The 20,705-nt window shown below is 51.7% G+C and overlaps 1 protein-coding gene across 5 annotated transcripts in view; it reads right to left on the reverse strand.

The window, feature by feature from the left end:
* The window catches only part of SSH1 (slingshot protein phosphatase 1), a 56,719-nt gene that overhangs the window by 18,894 nt on the left and 17,120 nt on the right, over positions 1-20,705 (reverse strand). The window contains exons 3-9 of one of the 5 annotated variants that reach the window (XM_041003462.1): positions 16,939-17,042; positions 12,353-12,417; positions 11,509-11,630; positions 8,009-8,077; positions 6,034-6,099; positions 2,383-2,577; positions 53-146 (exon numbers count right to left, since the gene is read on the reverse strand). In XM_041003462.1, coding sequence (XP_040859396.1) covers positions 53-146; positions 2,383-2,577; positions 6,034-6,099; positions 8,009-8,077; positions 11,509-11,630; positions 12,353-12,417; positions 16,939-17,042 — 715 coding nt within the window. Of the gene's footprint in view, positions 1-52; positions 147-2,382; positions 2,578-6,033; positions 6,100-8,008; positions 8,078-11,508; positions 11,631-12,352; positions 12,421-16,938; positions 17,572-20,705 lie in introns of those variants that run through there. The other 4 variants (XM_041003461.1, XM_041003460.1, XM_041003459.1 and 1 more) reach the window with 4 other exon arrangements.

The following is a 20,705-nucleotide window of genomic DNA, read 5'->3' on the forward strand; positions in this document are numbered from 1 at the left end:
GGCTTGGCTCCTGCTGCACCCTGGCCTGCTCGGAAGGGAGGGGCTCCCTTACCTCTTTGGAGGTCACATTTTCTAGATCCTGGCTCATCATGATACTTCGAAGTTTGGCTTTGATGAGGCGCTCAGTCCTTTCTCCTTCAGTTGGCCTGGAAAGAAATGACAGATAGGAAAGTGCAAAATGACCAGGACCCCAAGGCCGGAAGTCGTAGGAACTCCGGATGTCCCTGGGTTCTGATGATGGGGCTCCGCTCTGTTAGGCAGTGGAGCCCACCATGGAGTGTGTGCAGTCTGGGGATAAAGATGGGAAAACCAGCTCCAGTGCTAGGATTTTCGCAGGCTTTGGAGCTGTGGGGACAGCATGTTAGGATGCACTATGGAGTAGAAGCAGGACACTATGGAGCGTGGCAGGACACGCAAGGTGGGATGCCAGGGCTCCTCAGGCTGACATCTTCATACCGATGGGCTCTCTGCCTAACATACCTGGGCAGGAGGCTGTGCCATGACCTGGGCCTGCCCAGCCCCTTCTCCTCCCACAGAATCAGAATCTGAGGATTCCCCTGAAAAGCCTGCGTATCAGCCTTGCTTTACTCCTGGGCCACTGGCATGGGGACAATCCTCCTTTCTCATGGTGACCCCGCACACCCCAAAGACACTCTCCCTATATCTTTGGTGACTCCACTGAGGCCTCATGCAGCCATTCTATCGCTCCCTCTGCACCCTCCCAGGTCCAGGAGTCTGGTTTGGAGGATAAACATCCACACCCCATATCCCATTCCCATAGCCTGGGTTTGAGCCCTAGATCTGCTTTTTAATTTTTTAAAAAATTTATTTAATTGAAAAAGCAGATTTACAGAGAGAAGAAACACAGAGAAAGATCCTCCATCCATTGGCTTACCCCCCAAGTGGGCCACAACAACCAGTGTTGAGCCAATCCAAAGCCAGGAGCCTGGAGCCTCCTGGGTTTCCCACATGGATGCAGGTCCCAAAGCTTTGGGCCATCCTCCACTGCTTTCCCAAGCAACAAGCAGGGAGCTGGATGAGAAGTGGAGCAGCTGGGACACTTAGCAAGGTGAGGATTTAGCCGCTAAGCTATCACCGGGCTCTGCTTCTAATTTCAGCTTTTTGCTGACACGTCCTCCGGAAAGTGTCAGGTGATGGTTCAAGTGCTTGGGTCACTGCCACCCAGGTGGCAGACCTGGGTTGAGTTCTGTGTTCCCGGTTTTGACCTGACCCACCAATCACTATTGCAGGCCTTTGGGGAGTAAGCCAGCAGATGGAAGTTCTTTGTTTTTTTCTACCTTTCAAATAAATAAAAAAATTTTTAAAATATATTTATTTGAAAGGTTGACATGACAGAAAGATATCTCCTCTCCCCGAATGACTACAACAGCTAGGACCGAGCTAAGTCATGAGCCAGGAGCTACTTTCAAGGTCTTCCACACAGGTACAGAGGCCTAAGCACTTGGGCCATCCTCTGCTGCTTTCCTGGGAGCATTAGCAGGCAGCTGGATCAGAAGTGGAGCAGCTGGTAGGGCTGTTAAGTCTGACTACACATCAGTGTGATAGAATGCGGGCTTTTCCAAGGGTGAAGATGCAAGTCTTAAGCACTACAAAGCTGGCCCCAATAAAAAACACAGTGTTCCTGAGGAACAGAATACTTTAGGGAAAAGGGAGTCCTGAATGAAAGAGAACAGCTTCCCTCTCCAACTGTACTCTGTTGAGCACGGTCTCGGCACGCATCGGCACTGCTGGTGCCTGTGCGCCCTGGGCCATGAGTAGCCCCTTGGCTGCTGCTCAGGGATCTACTTAAGTGGAGAGCATATCCACAATGTTTCCAGCAGCTTTGGACTTCCAAAGCCTTGAGCAACCCAAAGAACCAGGCCAGGCGGCAGCGCACCAGCCAGGAGTGGGTCAAATCCCAGGGACTTCAGAAAGTTCGTGGAAATAAGAGTTTACTTTAGGGCAAAAGATTTTGAAATTTGTGCCTATGTGGGGAGGGTCTTGAAAAGGTCATGGGAAATGTGTATCATGAAATAATTATGCACGGATTCCAAAACATTTTTGCGCCAAAATAAACTCCTCTTTATTCCGTTTTTTTTTTTTTTTTCCATGAATTTTCTGCAGGATCCTTGTGCGGGGGGTTGTGCACTCTTCCAGGAACCTGGGGGAGAATGAGCTGTAGACTCACGAGAAACACGGTCACCTAATCTATCTTTAATTGTTTGGGGGCGTGGGGAGAGCTTGTGTCACCCAGCCAGTAACTTGGCCCAGGGGCTCGGGGCACCATCCTTGCCTTCAGGGGTGGCAGGACCAACCCCACCCCGGCATAGGCTCAGGGCGAGGCCCTCAGCAGTATCAGGGGTAGTGGGTTTCCATACTTACTTGTCCACAAACAGGGCTGGGGAGTCGGGCCGGGTGGACTCGAGGTCCTGCATGGCGTTCCACTCGTTGATGCAGCTCTGCTCGGAGCCGATGCAGCTCTCGTAGTAGGTGGCCCAGATGAGGGCCACGCCCCCCGGGAAGTAGTTGTGCCTTCGTGCCACTTCACAGGCCTTGTGTAGCACCTGCAGGGCTGACCTGGCGTGACGAGGGGACAGGGTCAGGTCTGGGAAGGCATCAGCTGCACAGAGTTTTCTCCTGTGCCAAAGGGCTGTAGGCGGGCTGGGGTCAGGGCAGCTCACGCAGGACTTGGGGCTTGGAGTCCACGTATGAAGGGGGAAAAGTGGGGGTGGAATGGGGGGTAGAGGGATGCAGGCGCCTGAGGCTCACAGCTACCAGGCTACAGAGCTAACAGTCTGCGTATGAACTAGAGGGCTTCAAAAGTCTGTGGGAAATTAAACTCATAGATAAGCCTATTTTGATTAAAAAAAATTGAAATTCATTCCTTCAAAAAAGGTCACAGAAAATGTGCAGTAGGGAAAAACTGCAGAGTTTTCAAAAAAATTTTTGGCACCAAAATTAAACTGCATCTTAGAATTCTATTTCTGTGACCTTTCTGAAGCTCCTTTGTTTGTATTAACTGAGCCCAGGAGAGCAGAGAACATCTGGGGGAAAAATTAACAATGCAAAAATATAACTAAAACCTACCTCTACCAACAAAATCCCCTATAAAATCAAACCTCAAAATTTCTCCATCATGCTGGTTCATGTGTTATGCAACAGCTTATCAATTAGCTCTACAAGAATTAACACGGACTTCTGGAGCCACAGTGACTTTGAACAGGAGACCCACGCCTAAGTTTAGCAGTGGGCGGGGAAGGTTTCTGGTGAGACGCAGAGATGTTTGACTGCATGTGGAGCTGTTGCCTCACTAGCAGCTTAGATACTAAGATTTCTCCCTTTGCGATTTTATTTATTTTTATTGTAAAGGCAGATCATATTTATGGAGAGAAGGAGAGACAGAGAGAAAGATCTCCCATTCACCGGTTTACTCCCCAAATGGCTGCAACAGCCAGAGCCATGCCAATCTGAAGCCAGGAGCCAGGAACCTCTTCCGGGTCTCCCATGCTGGTGCAGGGACCTAAGGCTTTGGGTCATCCTCAACTGCTTTGCCAGGCCACAAGCTGGGAGCTGAATGGGAAGTGGAGCTGCCGGAACACAAATTGGTGCCCGTAGGGGACTTGCAAGGTGAGGATTTAGCCAACTGAGTCATTGCACAAAGCTCAGATGTTGAGATTTCTTGGGAAAATCAGTTCTCACAGTTCTCAAAGAGGGCAGGCACTGTGCCACAGTGGGATAAGCCACGAGTTAGGACACTCATCACTGTCAAAATGCTGGTGTGGACCTTGATTACACTGCTGATCCATCCTGGGAAGCAGCAGGTCATCGCTCAAGGGCCTGGGCCCTAGCCTCCTGCGTGAGAGACTTGGAGTTCTCTGGCTGCGGGCTAAGGGGAGGGAATCAGTGGATGGAAGGATATCTTTCTCTTCCTTTCACTCTACCTTTAAGGAGATAAAATAGCTTTATACAGAAGCTAACAAAAGAAGAGATTTGGGGAGGCAGAAAGACACCAGAAAGGCACCATTGTGTAGTTGTATGGAGTCACCTGCTTATGGGAATGCTGGCTATGGGGAGTGCAGTGAGTTAAGGGCCTGGGAAGGAGGTTGAGTAAAGGCTTGGGCAGGAGGACTTTATCATACAGTTCAACAACAAAACAAAAATATTGCACTCTGGACCCCTATCCCAAAGTGTGCAGGCGTATTCTATCCCTGGGCTGGTAGAGGGAACAAACTCAAGCTGTATGTGTGCTATTTTAGTTCTGGTTCTGAAGTTTTGGGGGGAAAAAAAAAGGAGAGATGGGCCTTTTTTTTTTTTTTTTAAAGCCTGCCTATAGAGAGAGAGGTTAAGAGCTTGTCCAGGGACATGGTGACATCTGGGGCATGAACCAGCTCACTGTCCACAATGATGACTTCATTGTATTCCCAAATGAGGCTGCACTGACTGCAGCATGCAGTGAGCGAGGGGGCAAAAGTGAGACCAGCGCTACCCAAGGCTGGTGGGGTGGGGGTGCACATGGCAGAGGTTTGTGTGATTCGTCTTCCCCGGCCTGGAGAGAGTCCTGATTACATCGGAGAGTCAGGCTGAAGCTCTCCCATCAGGTGCTCTCTGCTGAAGTTTCTCCCAAACTGAGAGAGACTGCTGTGCCGAATGTGCTGCGCAAGAGACTTGCAGAGCCTTCCAGGGAGGCAGATGCTCCCAACATGTGCCCCGTGCAGAGAAGCTGCGGGGGGGACTCACCCAACGTGGCCTTCACCCATGGTCACAGAAGCCAAGTGCCCAGGGGATACCATGGCTAAGTGTCCTACAGCTAACACCCAGGAGTCCCCGTCACTGGGCCCTTGTCCACAGTATGCATCCTCAACAGACTTTAACCTTCCCCTCAAGACAGAATGGGGCTCGTTTTGATGCTCCAAGTGCTCCACGCCCAGCAGAGGGATGTGCCCTTCACGGAGCTGACTGAGTGTCTACTGTGTACAAGCACAGTAAGTGAATGGGTGTGGGAGTTGACATTTTGTCAGCAGGAATGGCAGATATGGGAAAATGTACCTTCAACAATGAAACAAGCACCAGGACACTCCTCTAAGGTCAACAGTTCAATGGCTAATCCCGTGGGGATCCTTGACTTTGTGGGGAGTCACCAGGGAAATAAACACCAAACCCACAAGGACATCCCATTTCACATCCACTGCGTGTGCCACTGTCAGGAGAGACAAGGATACGGACATTGGGGCGCCACGCTTTGCTGGGTAGGAGTGGAGGATGGCACAGTCCCTGGGAGAAGTTTGCACAGGGGATGGTGCTGAGGGGCTGCAGGTTGGGCCCCTGCTTGCGATGGCAGCATCCTATATCAGAGTGCTTGGTTTGAGCTCTGGCTGCTCCACTTCTGACCCAGTTTCCTGTGAACACTCCTGGGACTGCAACAAATGATGGCACAAGTAGTTGGGTTCCTGCCACTTATGTGGAAGACCCGGATGGAGTTCCTGGCTTGTGGATTCGGCCTGGCCCAAGTCCTGGCTGTTGCAAGTATGTGGGGGAATGAAACAATTGGTGGAAGATCTCTCTATGACTTTCTGCTTTTCAAGGAGATGGAAAAGTAAATAAACACACAAACATTAAAACAGAAGTTAGACACAGAATTACTCCAGGATCGTGCAACTTCACTTCCTGTATGTACCCCAAAGAACTGAAAGCAGGGACTTGAAAGAGTCCCTTGTCCTGGAATGTGTGGAGAGGCCTTCCTCATGGTAGCCCACAGGTGGCAGCTACACAAGCATGCCTGGGAACGAACAGGTAAACATGGTGTTGGGGGAGGGGAGGGAGGCAGCTCTGCCTGGAAGGAAGAAGGGCATTTGGAGCCCTGTGACAGTGTGCCTGGGCCCAGAAACATCAAGCTAAGGCAGAGAAGCTAGACACAGCAGCTGCGCAAAAGTGCATGTGCCTAATGGAGCTGCCGGGTAGCACGAGCTTTGTCCCCGGGTGCTGTCAACAGGAGGGGGTTCCCAGGAGGGCACAGGCCCCGGGGGTGGTACTCACCACATGGCCTGGACAGACACAGGCTTGAAGATGTGCATCCTCCCCGCCGTGCTCACACTGAAGCCGCTGAGGACGCAAGACACAGAGTGAGAAACCGAACCACTGGATGGAGACTTGGGGTGCACGAGCTCAAGGCAGATGCTTGTCCCTGACCCAGCAGCACGAGGGCTGCCCAGATATGAAAGTCCCAGCAGAGTGGGAGGGAAGGCCACCAGCTGCCCACATCTTCAGCACGTTTCCACCACTGTCCCCACACCCAATCCAGTTTACCCCAACTGCATGAAGACATGGTAGCAGACAGCAAGGAAAGCAGCCCAGAAGCCCCCACATCAACACACCCAACTAACTATTCTTTTCCCCTTGCAGTTTGCTTTGTGAGGCCATGGGGCTTGGCCCTGCCCAAAGTCCTGGAGTGGGGACAATGTACTTTAGTTGCTTTGGGTCCAGCTATAGTCCCCATGTGCATCCCTTGGATGCACACATGTGTAGCCTAGACAGCTTTCCAGCTTCCACCCACCTGCCCTGGCTAAGGGGATCAGTCTGCCTCTGTGACCCCATGGTGGGACTCATGTCATATGCTGCCCTGACACTGCCCAGGAATGGCAGCCCCTGTGGGAACAGCCCCATGTCAGTCCTCACACCAGGAGTCAGGGTAAACACACGGAGGGATGTTGGCTTGCTGCTGCACCTGACCATCCCCTGTAAGATGCCTCCAGACCTTTCGTGACCTGAACTGTGTCACAGAACGCCTGGGTGGCTCACCGCAGGGCAAGCATCCTCCTTGACAGAAGTGATGGGTCAAATCATGAGTCTGCTGCCAATGATCTTTCTAGGAGGTCAAGCCAACTTACGCTTAGAGACCCTGATCCTAAATCTAACGCTAACCCTGACCCTAAACCTAACGCTAACTCTAACCCTAACCCTGACCCCGACCGGGGCCGGCACAGCAGCTCAACTAAATTCTCCACCTGCAAGGACCAGCCTTGTATATTGGCAGTGGTTCATGTTCCTTCTGCTACACTTCCCATCCGGCTCCCTGCTTGTAGCCTGGGAAAGCACCCACATGGGAGACCTGGAAGAAGTTCCTGGCTTCTGATCAACACAGCTCTGGTGCAGCCAGTTTGGGAGTGAACAAGCAGATGGGAGATCTTTCTGTCTTTCTCCCTGTAGTATCAGCCTTTCCAATACAAATAAATAAATCTAAAAAAGAAAAAACAAACAAACAAACAACAACAACAACAAAAAACAAAGAAAAACCCACAGCAAGGGGCTGGCACAGTGGCAGAGTAGGCTAATCTTCCATCTGTGGCACCAGCATCTCATACAGGTACTGTTTAGAGTCCCAGCTGTTCCATTGCCAATGCAGCAACTGCTTATTGCCTGGGAAAGTAGTGGAGGATGGGCCTAAGCCTTGGGACCCTGCACTCACATGGGAGACCCAGAAAAAGCTTCTAGCTCCTGGCTTCAGATTGGTTCAACTCTGGCTGTTGTGGCCATTTACAGAGTAAACCAGCAGATGGAAGATTTGTCTTTCCTCTCTGTGCAAAATCTGCCTTTCAAATAAAAATAAATAAATCTTAAAAACAAAACCTGCAGCAAAAGGCTGGTTCTGTGGTGCAGTGCATTGAGCTACCATGTGTGACACCGGCATCCTGCACTGGTGCTGGTTTAAGTTCTGGTTACTCTGCTTCTAGCCTAGTACCCTGTTAATGACTTTGGAAAAGGAGTGAATGATGGACCCCTGCCATCCATGTGGGAGATCGGATGGAGATCCTGCCTCAGTCTTGCCCAGTTCAGGCACCTGGAGAGTGACCCAGCAGATGGGAAGATCTTTCTCTGTTTCCTATTCTTTCTCTGTAACTCCGATTTTGGAATACATATGTACATCTTGGAATGAAGGAAAGCCAGAGAGCAAGCGAGTCATTTCAAAAGCAAACTAAAAACCCTGCAGGGAAAGGATCCTTGCATCCCTTACCCATCTCCATCCAGGTGGATTTTCGTGTCACTCCATAGTCGCAGAACCATCCCGATGGTGCAACTTTTGCTATGTGGGGAGGAGAGAAGACATCTGTGGTCAGCGTTGGCCTGTGGCCACATTTGGTCCTCCCTGCCCTTCCAGCTGAGAGGGGAGCTGCCTCTGACCCAGGATGAGCTGCTAAGACTGGATCTGGGAGGAGTTCCTCACCTGCCTGATTAGGGGCCACTTGCTGCTCACTTCTAGGGGACACAGAACTGGGATGGTCCTGCAAGGTGAAGTCATTGGTCTGGATGCCACTCCATGGACACTCAAAGGAGCAAGCAGTGACCATGAACTCTTCTGCTGCTGCCTGCAGCTCTGCTGCGGGGAGTCCGGCCACACCCAGAAGACAGGGCCCAGGGTAGTAGCCATGTTCAGCCTCGCTGCCCTGGACAAGGGCAGGAAGAGTGACTGCACTGCCCCTGGAGGGCAGGCCCAGGCTTCTGCGGGGGCACATCATGTGCAGCCGCTATTGGCCAGACCAGCTCAAGTGGGTTTTGCTTTGCTGAGTCTCACGGCACAATGATACTGACTGCAGAGGCTGGCACCATGGAACGATGTGGAGAGGGCAGGCACAGCTTGATCAGTCAGTCTCCTCAGTTTGTAATGAACATTCCTCAGGTACTTGAGAATGGCTCAACATAGTCTCTGTGGCTGGGTCAGGGCCAGCCTGGTTGTTGCCAGGGGGGTGCAGCAAAGGGCATCTGTGCGGGAGGGGTGCCGGCTCCTCCATAGCACAGGCCATCTTGCGTGCCTGAGTCAGTCCATGGGAAGTTCCAAAACTATTTCACAAAAGCCAAGCTTACTTTGGTGCAAAAAATTTTTTTGAAATCTTTGGAATGGAAGGAAAGGGGTGAGGGTCTTCAAAACATGCACAGAAAAAAAAAAAAAAACTAGAATGATTTAAAAATTAGTTTGCACCAAAAGAAACAGTTTTGGGCCCAGTACAGTCGCCTAGTGGAAAGTCCTTGCCTTGTACGCGCCGGGATCCCATATGGGTGCCAGTTCTAATCCTGGCGGCCCTGCTTCCTATCCAGCTTCCTGCTTGTGGCCTGGGAAAGCAGTTGAGGACGGCCCAAAGCCTTGGGATCCTGCACCTGCGCGGAAGACCCGGAATAGGCTCCGAGCTCCTGGCCTTGGACTGGCTCAGCTCTAGCCGTTGTGGCCGCTTGGGGAATGAATCATCAAATGGAAGATCTTTCTGTCTCTCCTCCTCTCTGTGTATCTGACATTCCAATAAAAATAAATAAATCTTAAAAAAAAAAAAAAAACCCTGAGCTCTTAATTTTGTTTTTTCCTGCACATGTGACTTGCCTGCACATGTCTGTAGGGAAGGGGGCTGAGTCATTCGGGTTTAAGTAGAGTAAAGCCGGGGGGGGGGGGAGCGGAGTCCCCAGGGGCCACTGTGGCCAGCCCTGTCACTCTGGATGGGCTTCCGGGACCGACACAGCCTGACCAAGCTGTCCAAGCCATGAAGGGGTGCCTTAGGAGCCTGAACATCAGGGGCAGAAAGCTTAGCAGGAGTACGGCCTGGGAAGTTGTGGGGTGGTGGAATTCCCAGCAGCAGCACTAGGACCTCCCTCACCTGGGGGAGGACACAGCCAGAGGCACAGGCCGGGCATCACGTCACAGTGACAAGCTCGCCGAGTCCCCGAGTGCCCGCAGCTGGTATCCCCGCGAGTCTCCAGGAGTCCTGGATCTCTATAGTGAGGAAGGGGCCGTGGGTTCTAGGCAGGAAACTAGGGTGGAGGGGTGTGTGGGTGTGGTTAGGGAAACTGCCATCTTTTTAGCGGGAGGATGATTGTGAGCCACTCTAGGAGAAGGCAAATTCCAAGTCCCTGGGGCCCGGATGGCGCTGACCAAAGACATCGGGGGGACCTGGGAAAGCAGGTAGGAGCCAGAGCTGTCCCCAGAGTCCACTGCAGATGCCAAACTGGTGTCACTGCAGATGGCAGTTTATTCTCACAGCACTGAAAATGTTCCTGAATCCAAAGTAAACAATTAACCAACACTAGAAGCCACTGGGGGCATTGCTCTGGTCTCCTGGGCAGCAGTACAGGTACACAGAGCTCTGTGTGAGCCTGCGGCACGGGGCAAGGGGTGAATGGGTAGGGGAAGTGGCTGTCCCTCACCCCAGGACACGCATGGCCCCATGTGGGTCTGGGGGGGGCAGCTGTCCATCACCCTAGGGTGCATACAGCTCTGGGTGAGCCTGGGGTGGCTGCCCATCACCCCAGCACTACACTATCTCTCCAACACTGGGAACCCAAGGAAGCCGCCCTGTGGACACAATGCTCTCCTCTCTTTCTCTAGACTGAGGGAAACCAAAGCTCACAGCAGCAATTTAGGAAAACAAGCATCTCGTGCCCCCGGCAGGCAGAGGCTTCAATGGTGAGGAGCAGGGCTTTGTTTTCATGCCAGGGGAGGACATGAGAGCCTGGCATCCTGGCAGTGTGGGAGCTGCAGAACGCCAGCTCCCAGCACCCAGCCAGTGCCCGCGCAGGAGGGTGGCTGCACCAGCTCCAGTGCTAAAAGTTCCTCAGTTTCTGCTGCCATCAGTCCCCACTGGTGTTCCTCTGGTCACAGGTGAGTAACAGTGGCTGTGGGGTAGGCATCAACAGGCAGGAGACCCCAGGCAGAGGGCAGAGAATGCAGAGGAGGCAGGGGACCCAGGATCTAGGGAAAACCAAAACCAGGGTACTGTGGGGAAGGTGAGAGCGCATACACTGTATGCGGAGGGACCTGGGCACTGCCTCCCCTCTCCTGCTTTCTCATGCAACCCCGAGCCTCTCCCCTCGTATCTGGGTGTGGCTGGCTGTCTTCTGTGCTCGATTTGTGAGCTCTCTGGGGCCAAGAGCTTTGGGTACCAAAAAGCTTTGTGCTTTTGCTTTTGTGCTTTGCCTGGGTCCAGACCATTGCCTCGGCCATAGGTGAACACAAATGAGGGATGCGCTTCACGAGCAAGGTGATTAACAGGCGGTGATCTAGGAATCCACCTGCATGGTTGGGCAAATCCAGGCAGTACAGTGGCCTCACATGCACTTGTTCATTGGAAGCACAGGGTGAACTATTAACCTCTGCTTTGGCATAGCACGCAATGTGTCTATGACAGAGCCAACTTGACCTCCAGCTGCTGGGAAATCCCAAGCCTTTCTTTAAGCCTCAGACTGAAGACTTACCGCGAAATTCCTGGGAGTGGCTGGGAGCTCACTGCGGCAGCTGGTGTGGACACACAGGCCTCCTGGATACATACTTCCTCGAGGGCCTGTCTCTTTGGGCGCTGACCCCAGAGGCTGCCTCCTCTGGGAGGCACTCCTGCCCTTTCCTTGGCACCTAGGGTTAACCCTCTAAGCTAGGTGTGATTTTTCAGCCCTCACATGGTCTCTGAGCTGTCAGAGGTTTTGATTCCCCCTACTACTTCTGATGCATCAAGGATGCTGGGGACACTGCAGACTCACCTCTCCTTACTGGAGAAGTCCACTCCCAGTAGGATGTTCTCCTCGGTGTCCTGCCGCCCGTTGCTGTACACCACCACCATGTACCTCACGCGGTCCGTCCAGGCGCTCTCCAGGCGCACAGCCTGCGGTGGGAAGGGACACATTCAGGGCTCTGCCTTCCCCGCTGTGGCCTCCCTCCCCCAGGTCAAGCCAAGACCAAGGAAGCTCATTTTCTAGCTCTCCCTTCTGTGAACATAAAAACAGGTGCCAGGTCATGTTTGCATTCCTAGTGCCGGGGACAGAGCCTGGCTTGCAGGAAACACCCAAAATGCGTGAACCAACGAGGCCTGCAGGGAGCAGGAGGCTGTCAGCACAGGTACTGCCCGCCTTGGGCCCTCTGGAGCCAGTCCAGCTTGGATGCTTGCCAGCCACTGGGGAGGAAAGCTTTCTCCCTGTCATTCATTGAGGACTCTCCACTGGCAGTCAGAGTTAAACATTAAAGCTTGGCACTTGGGAGCAGGCATGGGGAGACAGTGGTTTAACCACTGCTTGCGAACCCTGCATCTGATATGCGAGCACCTGGTTAAGTTCTAGCTATCCTGAGACACCCATCCACCTTCCTGCTACTGAACCTTAGAGGAAGCACATGTTGGCCCAAGTGTTGGGTTTCTATTACCTGTGTGTGAAACCAAGATGGAGTTCTTGGCTACTGGCTCTGGCCCGGCTCAGCCCTTGCTGGGGTGGGCACCTGGGGAGTGAACCAGGGAATGGAATTTCTCTCTCTCCCTATCATTCTTTCAAATACAGAACTAAATCTTTAAGAAATGAGATGAAATATAACCCCACCACTCTTGTCTCTTCTTACCAGCTTGATTCTGTCTTCACAACGCAGCAGGTTGATCATTACCTGCAGGTGCTGGGGCAGGTCACCTGCTGGACCAATGAACAGAGTTTTAAAAGGCCAGCCGCTGACTTTCTAGGAAGAAACCTTGGAGACACTGCTCTGTGGGCCTTGGTGACGACTTAGAGGTCAAAATATCCCCTCCACACACCCCACGGGCACCTTAAAAAGATGCAGTGTCCCTTCTCCTGAGAACCCTCTGCCGAGGGCAGACAGCCACATTCTGTCACACGGTGGGGCACCACTCTTATTTTCTGTACTTGCATGATGGCTCCCCTCCCCACCACCAGTGTTTTATTTCAAAATTTGGAAAAGGTGGACAAACCTAGAGGGGAACTGAGTACACTCAAGCTAGCAGGACTTGGTGAGGTGGCAGCAGAAATGAGGGCCACGGCTGAGGAAGGCATCTGTTAAGGAGTCACTTGGAGAAGTCGCTTCTCCTCTTGAAGCTTGTGTGTTTTCTATGAGAGGCTCTGCTTCTGTAACTGGGGGTGGTGGAGTGAGGAGAAAGGGGGTGCAAATGCTGAACTGAAACTACAGATAGCAGCTGCAGGCTGGGTGCCCAGAGAAGCAAGGCTGTCAGCACCTAGCTCTGTCTTCTCCTTCCCTGCTAACTGAGGGACACACACCCTTTTTTTCCCTCCTCCTGTGTTATTGAAAAGAACAGGTGACTGTGAGCTGGGGTGAGGACAGCCCTTAAAAATCTGGCCAAGCAGCCAGCATACTGGGTTAAGCTACTGCTTTCAAGGCCGGCATCCCTTAGGTATAACAGTTCAAATCCTGCTTGCCCCACTTCCAATCCTGTTCCTTGATAATGCACCTGGGAAGCAGTAGATGATGGTCCAGGTACTTGGGTTCCTGCCAACCAAATGGGGACCAGGATGGAATTCCTGGCTCCTGGCTTTTGTCTGACCCAACCCTGATCATTGTAGCCCATGAGGGGTTTGGGGGGTAGAATATAGGGAGGGTGGAAAATTGCTATCGTGCGCTCTCTCTCTCTCTGGCTTTCAAATGAACAAATGTTAAAGTAAAAGAGTCTAGTTGAGTGGAAGCTGTTCACTGTTGCAGGGCTGTGATGCTGGGCCATATGTGTGAGTAGAAGGCCACTTCCTCCAGTGTGCACACACACAGGTCTGCACGGCTTCCCACCTGAAGAACAGCTTCCTTTATAAAGAAGCTGCTTTGGAAGGAACAGGCAAGTAACTCATGGAAAACCTGCATCGACTCAACCTCTGCGCAACACCCCGAGAAACAGTTATCTCTGCGCAGAGAAGCGCCCCACCAATCATAACAAGAAGGACCGATGCTGCAGAACGACACGAATGCCTGAAGAGGAAACACTGCATTCGTTCGTTTTGCTGAAACATCTTTTTCACTGTAAGGCACAACGACAGTCACAGGCGTTCAGACTGTTCTCTGTGTCTCCGACAGGAGGGTGGATCTCACCTGAGCTGTTCTTCCACAACACGGTAACATGTGAAAAGCAAGGGGAGCAAAGGAACACAGGTGGTGGGAACATGCCCCGCAGGGTAAGGCTGGCCTGCAGGTTCACCAGCCCCCGGCTGGAACTCTTGGGAGCAGAAGTTTCGGATTTTGGGGATGTCTGTACTTACATGTATGAGACCCCTAGTGAATTGGTGGGGCGGGGGAGGGGGGCAGATAAAAACACCAAATTGGTTTCATAGATATTGTACATAGCAAGGCTGAGGGGCATTTTGTGCAGTTTTTTTTAAAAAAAAAATTCTGTGCAGGCAACAAGGTCTCAGGGTGTGTCAGTGTCCGCTTGTGGACTCAGCTGCATTGAGATTGGACTTGAGAATATTCTGGATTCCAGACTGGCAGATGACGGCCTTCCTGCCGGACTGTGTTCACACTGAGGGAGAGCCTGGAGCTCCCAGTCCCTTTTCTCTCCACATGCAGCACTCCCCTGTTGGTCACCAAGGCCACCCTAAGACCCCATCACTGCTCCAGGCAGGCTGCTCATTCTCCCACCCCTCCTGCTTTCCACATAAGTCACAACTTCACAGAGGAAAGCAAACCCAATCTCCCACCTGTTAGAGAGCGTCATGAAAGGGCCACTTTGCACACAGAGACGCTCCTTTCAGGGGGCTGTCCCCAGTGACACAAACCCAGACCCTGCTCTGACAGTCACTCAGGCACATCTGGACCCTGAGGCGGCAGGGCCCACCAGCCCATCCAAGTGGGCACTCAAGAGCGGCAAGACCCAGCTCGGCGTGGGTGTATTTTGCACTGACTTCTCTAAGCTCAGGCTTGGTAGGAAGGCACTCTTGAAATCGAAGAGGACGATTTACACTGAAGTGAGAGTTAAGGACATGGCCGTTGACTCAATTCATAACTGGGCAGAACCATGAGCAAATTAAAAAATGAAGGATCAGCTTATGGCTTTATTACACTAGAAGTCCTTGTAGTAATAATTACAGCTACCCGTATTTGAAGGGACTTCAAAAATTAGGTGGGAAAGTGGACTTGACAGATAACGTTAGGGATGGGATTTGGTCCAACTGGTAAGTAGCCACTTCAGGCGCCAGCATTTCATATCAGCACCTGGTTCCAGTCGAGGCTATTTTGCCTTAATCCTGATTTCTGCTGCTGCTGTGCACCCTGAGAAGCAGCAGGGCAAGGGTTTAAGTTCTTTGGTCCCTGTCTCCCATGAGGGAGACTGAGTTCCTGGCTCTTGGTTTTGGCCTAGCCCAGCCATAGCTGTTGCAGGCATATGAAGAACAAATCAGTGGATATAAGATCTCTCTTTATCTGTCTCTTTCAAGTAAAATGAAAAAGAAGGGGACTGGAGCTGTGGCATAGCAGGCTAAATCTCAACCTGTGGCATCCGCATCCCCTATGGGTGCTGGTTCACGTCCTATCTGCTCCACTTCCGATCCAACTCCCTGTTTACAGCCTGGGAAAGTAGCGGAAACGGCTCGTCTTTGGATTGGCTCAGCTCTGGACACTGTCTTTCCTCGCTGTGTAAATCTGCCTTTCAAATAAAAATAAATCTTAAAAAAAAAAAAGGTAATGCACATTACCCTCAAACCTTTCCAATATGAAGGTGATAGAGCAGGGATGTTACGTGCATGTTTAATTTCCACCTTATCTCAGGGCCCAGGCTTTGAGCTTCATTGCACAGATAAGGAAACAGGCTCAGCATGCCACACAGAGCTGGGCTCGGAAGCCAGGTTTACCCTGCTCAGAAGGGAATATTCTTGTGAAAATCCCTACTGCCTCCTTTAAAAAAAATTAAATAGATTGTTTTTTTTTTTTTTATTGGAAAAGCAGATTTACAGAGAGAAGGAAAGACAGAGAGAAATATCTTTCATCTGCTGGTTCATTCCTCAAATGGCTGCAATGGCCAGAGCTCAGCTGACGTGAAGCCAAGAGCCAGAAGCCTCTGGGTTTCCCATGCACGTATAGGATCCCAAGGCTTTGGGCTATCCTCTGTCACTTTCCCAGGCCATAAGCAGGGAGCCAGATGGAAAGTGGAGCAGCTGGGACACAAACCGGCACCCATATGGGATGCTGGCACTTGCAAGGTGACTCATTTCACTGGGCCCCTGCCTACTTCTTTTGCAGGACACCCATTTTGTTAGCTTAAAACAGACCCACACTTTGATTATAAGTATCATTGTGTGAGTATTCTGACTCATGGGGTCTGACCTGAAAGGCAAGATATGAAATTCTAACCTAAGCATTCGGTTCTAAGACGGGCTGGCGGACTTGAAGTTCTTCACATGGAGCGATCACAGGGGATGAGAAGGCAACCCCAGGAGCGAGCTGGCTATGCCTGCTGCCCAAGAAGACCCAGGCCTTCCCAGCTTCCAGGTGCTAGAAGCTACAGTGCTCGTCCATGGACTGAACAGAGAGGCTGTGCCCTGTGACAAAGGTCCATAGGCTGCAGGCCCTACCATTCCTCTCTCCCAGGCACCTTCTGTTTCAGAGCGCACTCAGCTAAGCCCGCAGCCCTGTTCCTCTGGGGGCGTTTCTTGACATGCTTGCTTTCAGACCTAAGTTAATATACAGTTTGATCCCTATTCCATCCATTCTGTCTACCTCCCTACACCAAACTCACTGGGACAAAGCCTGCATATCCCGGGAAAGCCTGAGAGCGAGCCAAAGGCTCTGAAAGGAAATTCCCCAAATGAGACGTTTTTGATTGTTCAGAGCAATGGCAGCTTCTCTGGTCCAGGTGTGTCACACTGCAGGTGCTTATTTACAAGGGGACAACACATTCCAGTCACACATTTTGGTGCCTTCGTTAGGAGATCACACTACAACTTACTGCCTGAGAGTGTCGGGAGAACCAAGTTCAGGAGTTCTTTACATCCTGCTAGGACCCTTGCTGCTGACCACCCCAGGCCTCAGAGCTACCTGGAACAGGCACAAGGCCTGCTCAGGGAATGAACAGCTAAGCGTCTGCCTACACCTGCATTCCTGTGTTTCTCCAGTTTGGAAACCTGGGGAAGTGCTCGCCACCAAGGCAAGCTCTCACCGGACGCCAAATGCCAATGTCAGGAGACTCCCCTCTGAGCCATCACCTGCATGCTTGTGGGGGTGCTGAAGACTCCGCGGCCCTTGTGTGCTGTTTCCCTGTTGCAAGAAGAGCGCTGCTCCTTTCACCATGAAAAAGCTCTCGCTTAGGCTGGAAGGAAGAAAACCAGAGCAACAGTTAGACGGGAACCCAGAAAGGAAGACGGGCAGAGCTCTGCTGCAAAGGGAGTAAGCAGAGTGGGTAAACGGCAGGCGCGACACATGTGGCAGGAGACTGCTCATGGGATAACCAGCTGCTGAAAGCTTGCTGCTGGAGAGGTGTGGAGATCACAGCAGGGCTTCTGCTCACACGCCCCAAGTTCTCAGGGATTCCTGAACGCCCAGGAGGCCCTTCCTGCACAACACTGGCAAGGGAGCTCCATGTTCCAAACACACAGTACCCCTCCACATCAGACAGAGAACCCTGGGAGCAGTCTGCTACGTCCTGCTGTACATCTTTGCTTCCAACTCCCTGACTCTGCCTGGCCTGTCCCCGAGGGAGTACCAGGAAGATGGAATTGCACCACACTGGCTGTGTGCCTCTCAGGAGGGGTGGGTGGCTCCTGAGTTGTGGGTGCTGCCCTGGGCACTTATTGTGGGATGCCCTGGGCACTGTTTGTGCATAAGACCTCAGACCTCAGGCTGCTCCAGTGGATTTCCCAGCAGAATGAAACTTTGGAAGTTTTTTTTTTTTTTAATTGGAAAGACAGATATACAGACGAAAGGAGAAATAGAAAGATCTTCCATCCACTGGTTCACTTCCCAAGTGGCTGCAACGGAAAGAGCTGCAATGATCCAAAGCCAGGAACCTGGAGCTTTTTCCTGGTCTTCCAATCAGTTGCAGGATCATAAGGCTTTGGGCCATCCTCAAATGCTTTTCAGGGTCACAAGCAGGGAGCTAGATGGGAAGGGGGTTGCTGGGGTCTCAGCACGTGCAAGGTGAGGACTTTAACCACTAGGCTATGGCGGCGCCGGGCCTGGCATTTGGTATTTTTAAGTAGTAGTAGCATTTATATTCAGCCCATTACTTTAAAAATTACAATTAAAACATTTAGTTTATGCAGAAATTAAGACACAGAAAGAGCCTCAGTCATTGATGCCTAACACTTATTCAAAAATATCAACAGCTGTGTGACTATCCCCCTACACTTCACCCCTGCCCTCAGTAGTGGTTTGAGGAGGCGGGGAGGGCTGAACCACCTGTCACTATCATCCCTCTGCTCCTTAAAAAAGTTTCCAAATTTTGCATATTAAGCAAACACCAACTTTTTTGGCTTGATTTTCAAAATGACAGAAAGCACGCACTCCATTCTTTTTTAAATCAATTTTTGTGCAAGAAGAACACAGTTCAGACTAGAAAGGAACCACAGGAAGAATGCTCTCTTGAACGACCCACTGACACACGATGGCCTTCAGGGACCTTCCCCAAGCAAAGCGAATCTTTGTGGCTACTGCAGTCACTGTTACTAGAACCCTGGGCTTGAATGAGTCAGTTCCCAAGAGGGAAACACAGGGATATTTTCTGTACTTTTAAAAAAGCAGGATCAGCTGTCCTCAGACATCTCACATCAGGAGTCAAATGTCCTGATTCCAGAATATTAAAACCTCAGTGAGGCCTAAGATACAGCTCTCAGGGCTGATCAAATACAGCAGCTGATCCTGCACCTACCTTCCCATCAGCGGCTCCTGAAATCAGGCTAACCACGTTCCCTCACATTAAAGACACTCTCATCACATCTGTTAATTTTTTTTTTTTTTTTTTTTTTGGTTAAAGTCTCATGGTAAAAATAGTGTCTGCTTAAAAATTAAATAATGAGGCTCAGGTCTACCTTGCCTATCTAGACACTTTAATTACTGACAACAGGCTTAATTCTTTTTCTTTTGGGGGAGGCCCAGAGATGGGTGTTGGAGTGGGAAGAAATTGAGACTGAGGGGAGCAGGGGGAACTCTAACCTACTAGTTCATTTTGCAACAGGGGGGTGGGGGAGCGCCTGGCTGAGGCTAGCAGCTGGGAGCTCAACTCAGGGATCCCATGTGGGTGGCAGGAATCCAATTCCTTGGGTTGGCCTCCTAGGGTCTGTATTTGCAGGAAGCAGGAATCAAATGCAGAGTGGGAATCAAACATAGGCACTCTGGAAAGAGAGGGGGGCGGGGAGAGATAGATAGATAGAGAGAGAGAGAGAGAGAGAGAGAGAGAGAGAGAAGTGTATGTGATTCCTGGGGAACTGAGTGTGTTGGTGAATGGCAATATTTGAAAGGGGCAGCACAGGTCTTCCAGTGCCAAAACGACTCCACTTGGCTCATTCTTCTGCATTATCTTCTGCTTGCCTCATCAAATGGCTGCAAAAGCTGGGACCTAGACAGGCTGAAGCCAGAGGCTGGATACACTCCTGGGTCTCTCCTGTGGGTGGCACAAGGACCCCAGTACTAGGGCCATCATCCATTGCCTTCCCAGCAGCAACAGCAGGGAGCTGGATGGGAAGCACTGGAACCAATGTTCCTATATGGGACACATGCTTCCCAGGCAGTGGCTTAACCAGCTGTGCCACACACCTGTTTCCCATCTCCCCCCCCACACACACCTGTTTTCACCTACATGGGGTTTTTGCCCTTCTTAACACAACCACATAGCATGTCATCGTGCTGCCAGGACCACCTTTCCGCTCTGTTCTGACGGACCATTTCTTTGGGTTGTGAGTTTTGAGTGTCAGGAGTCCGGGGGACAGAAATTAGGAGAAAAATGAAAGTGCCCCTTCTCTCTTGGCAGCCTTTGCATCACTTGTGGGGAGCACCCACCTGGCCAACAGGAGGTGCTGGCTGCCTCACTGCAGCAGCTGTATCCTCACCTCACACTCCTCCACACCCTCCCCCTGCCTCAGGGCTCTGTAAGGGAGCTGCTGTCCCCGCTCACCCATTTCAGATGCAGGGCCTTCCCCTCTGCAAGGGGCTGCGCTCAGGGCACCAGACCCACAGGAAGGAAAACAAGCTCTGAAGCTGCCAGGGCATCATCTCAAAGGCAAGGCAATCTCTTTTGTTTGGGAGTTAAAGCAGCAGCAGCAGCAACAACAACAACAACAAAACTACGATCAGAATCCGAGTGCTCTGGAAACAGCCACCCATCACCCGTGACCTTTGCCTTGAAAAGTACAGGCAGAAATTCCCCATGGTTTCCCTGCCATTTCCTTTGGGGAAAAAAGGGGAACAATGGAGAGAACAGGCTGGTTTTAACCTGTGATTCCCCCACACGCCGCTGGTTCCTTAGACTGATGAGAACCTATCTCCTCCCCAACCCCGGCCCAGCCTCAATTCCCCTCTTTCCCGGCACATGAAGTCGGGGTGCTGGCATTTGGATTCTCCTGATGACAGGGCCCCAGGCTCACTGTAAAGAGCTTGGCCCGACAGTGCAGAGAAGCCCAGGATCACCTGGTGCTGAGGCTGTGAGGTTACCCAGCGTCATGGGAAACCACACATGGTGACACGGGGTGGTGGCAGCCTGGAGTGGGAGGAGGGAGGCCACAGATGCAGAGATCCTGCCTGACCCAGGCCCCTGCACTTCAAGGGGCCTCACTGTGGCTCATTCCAGCACAGCTAAGGGACTTTAAGAAAGTCTATAAAGGGGCCTGGTGTGGTAGCCCTAGGCCTCATGCCTTGCCTTGCACACACCAGGATCCCATACAGGCACCGGTTCTAATCCCGGTGGCCCTGCTTCCCATCCAGCTCCTGCCTTGTGGCCTGCGAGAGCAGTCAAGGATGGCCCAAAGTCTTGGGACCTGGA

The sequence above is a fragment of the Ochotona curzoniae genome, unplaced genomic scaffold (assembly GCF_017591425.1).
Source record: "Ochotona curzoniae isolate NIBS_2020 unplaced genomic scaffold, NIBS_Ocur_1.0 scaffold_274, whole genome shotgun sequence".
Taxonomy (NCBI): domain Eukaryota; kingdom Metazoa; phylum Chordata; class Mammalia; order Lagomorpha; family Ochotonidae; genus Ochotona; species Ochotona curzoniae.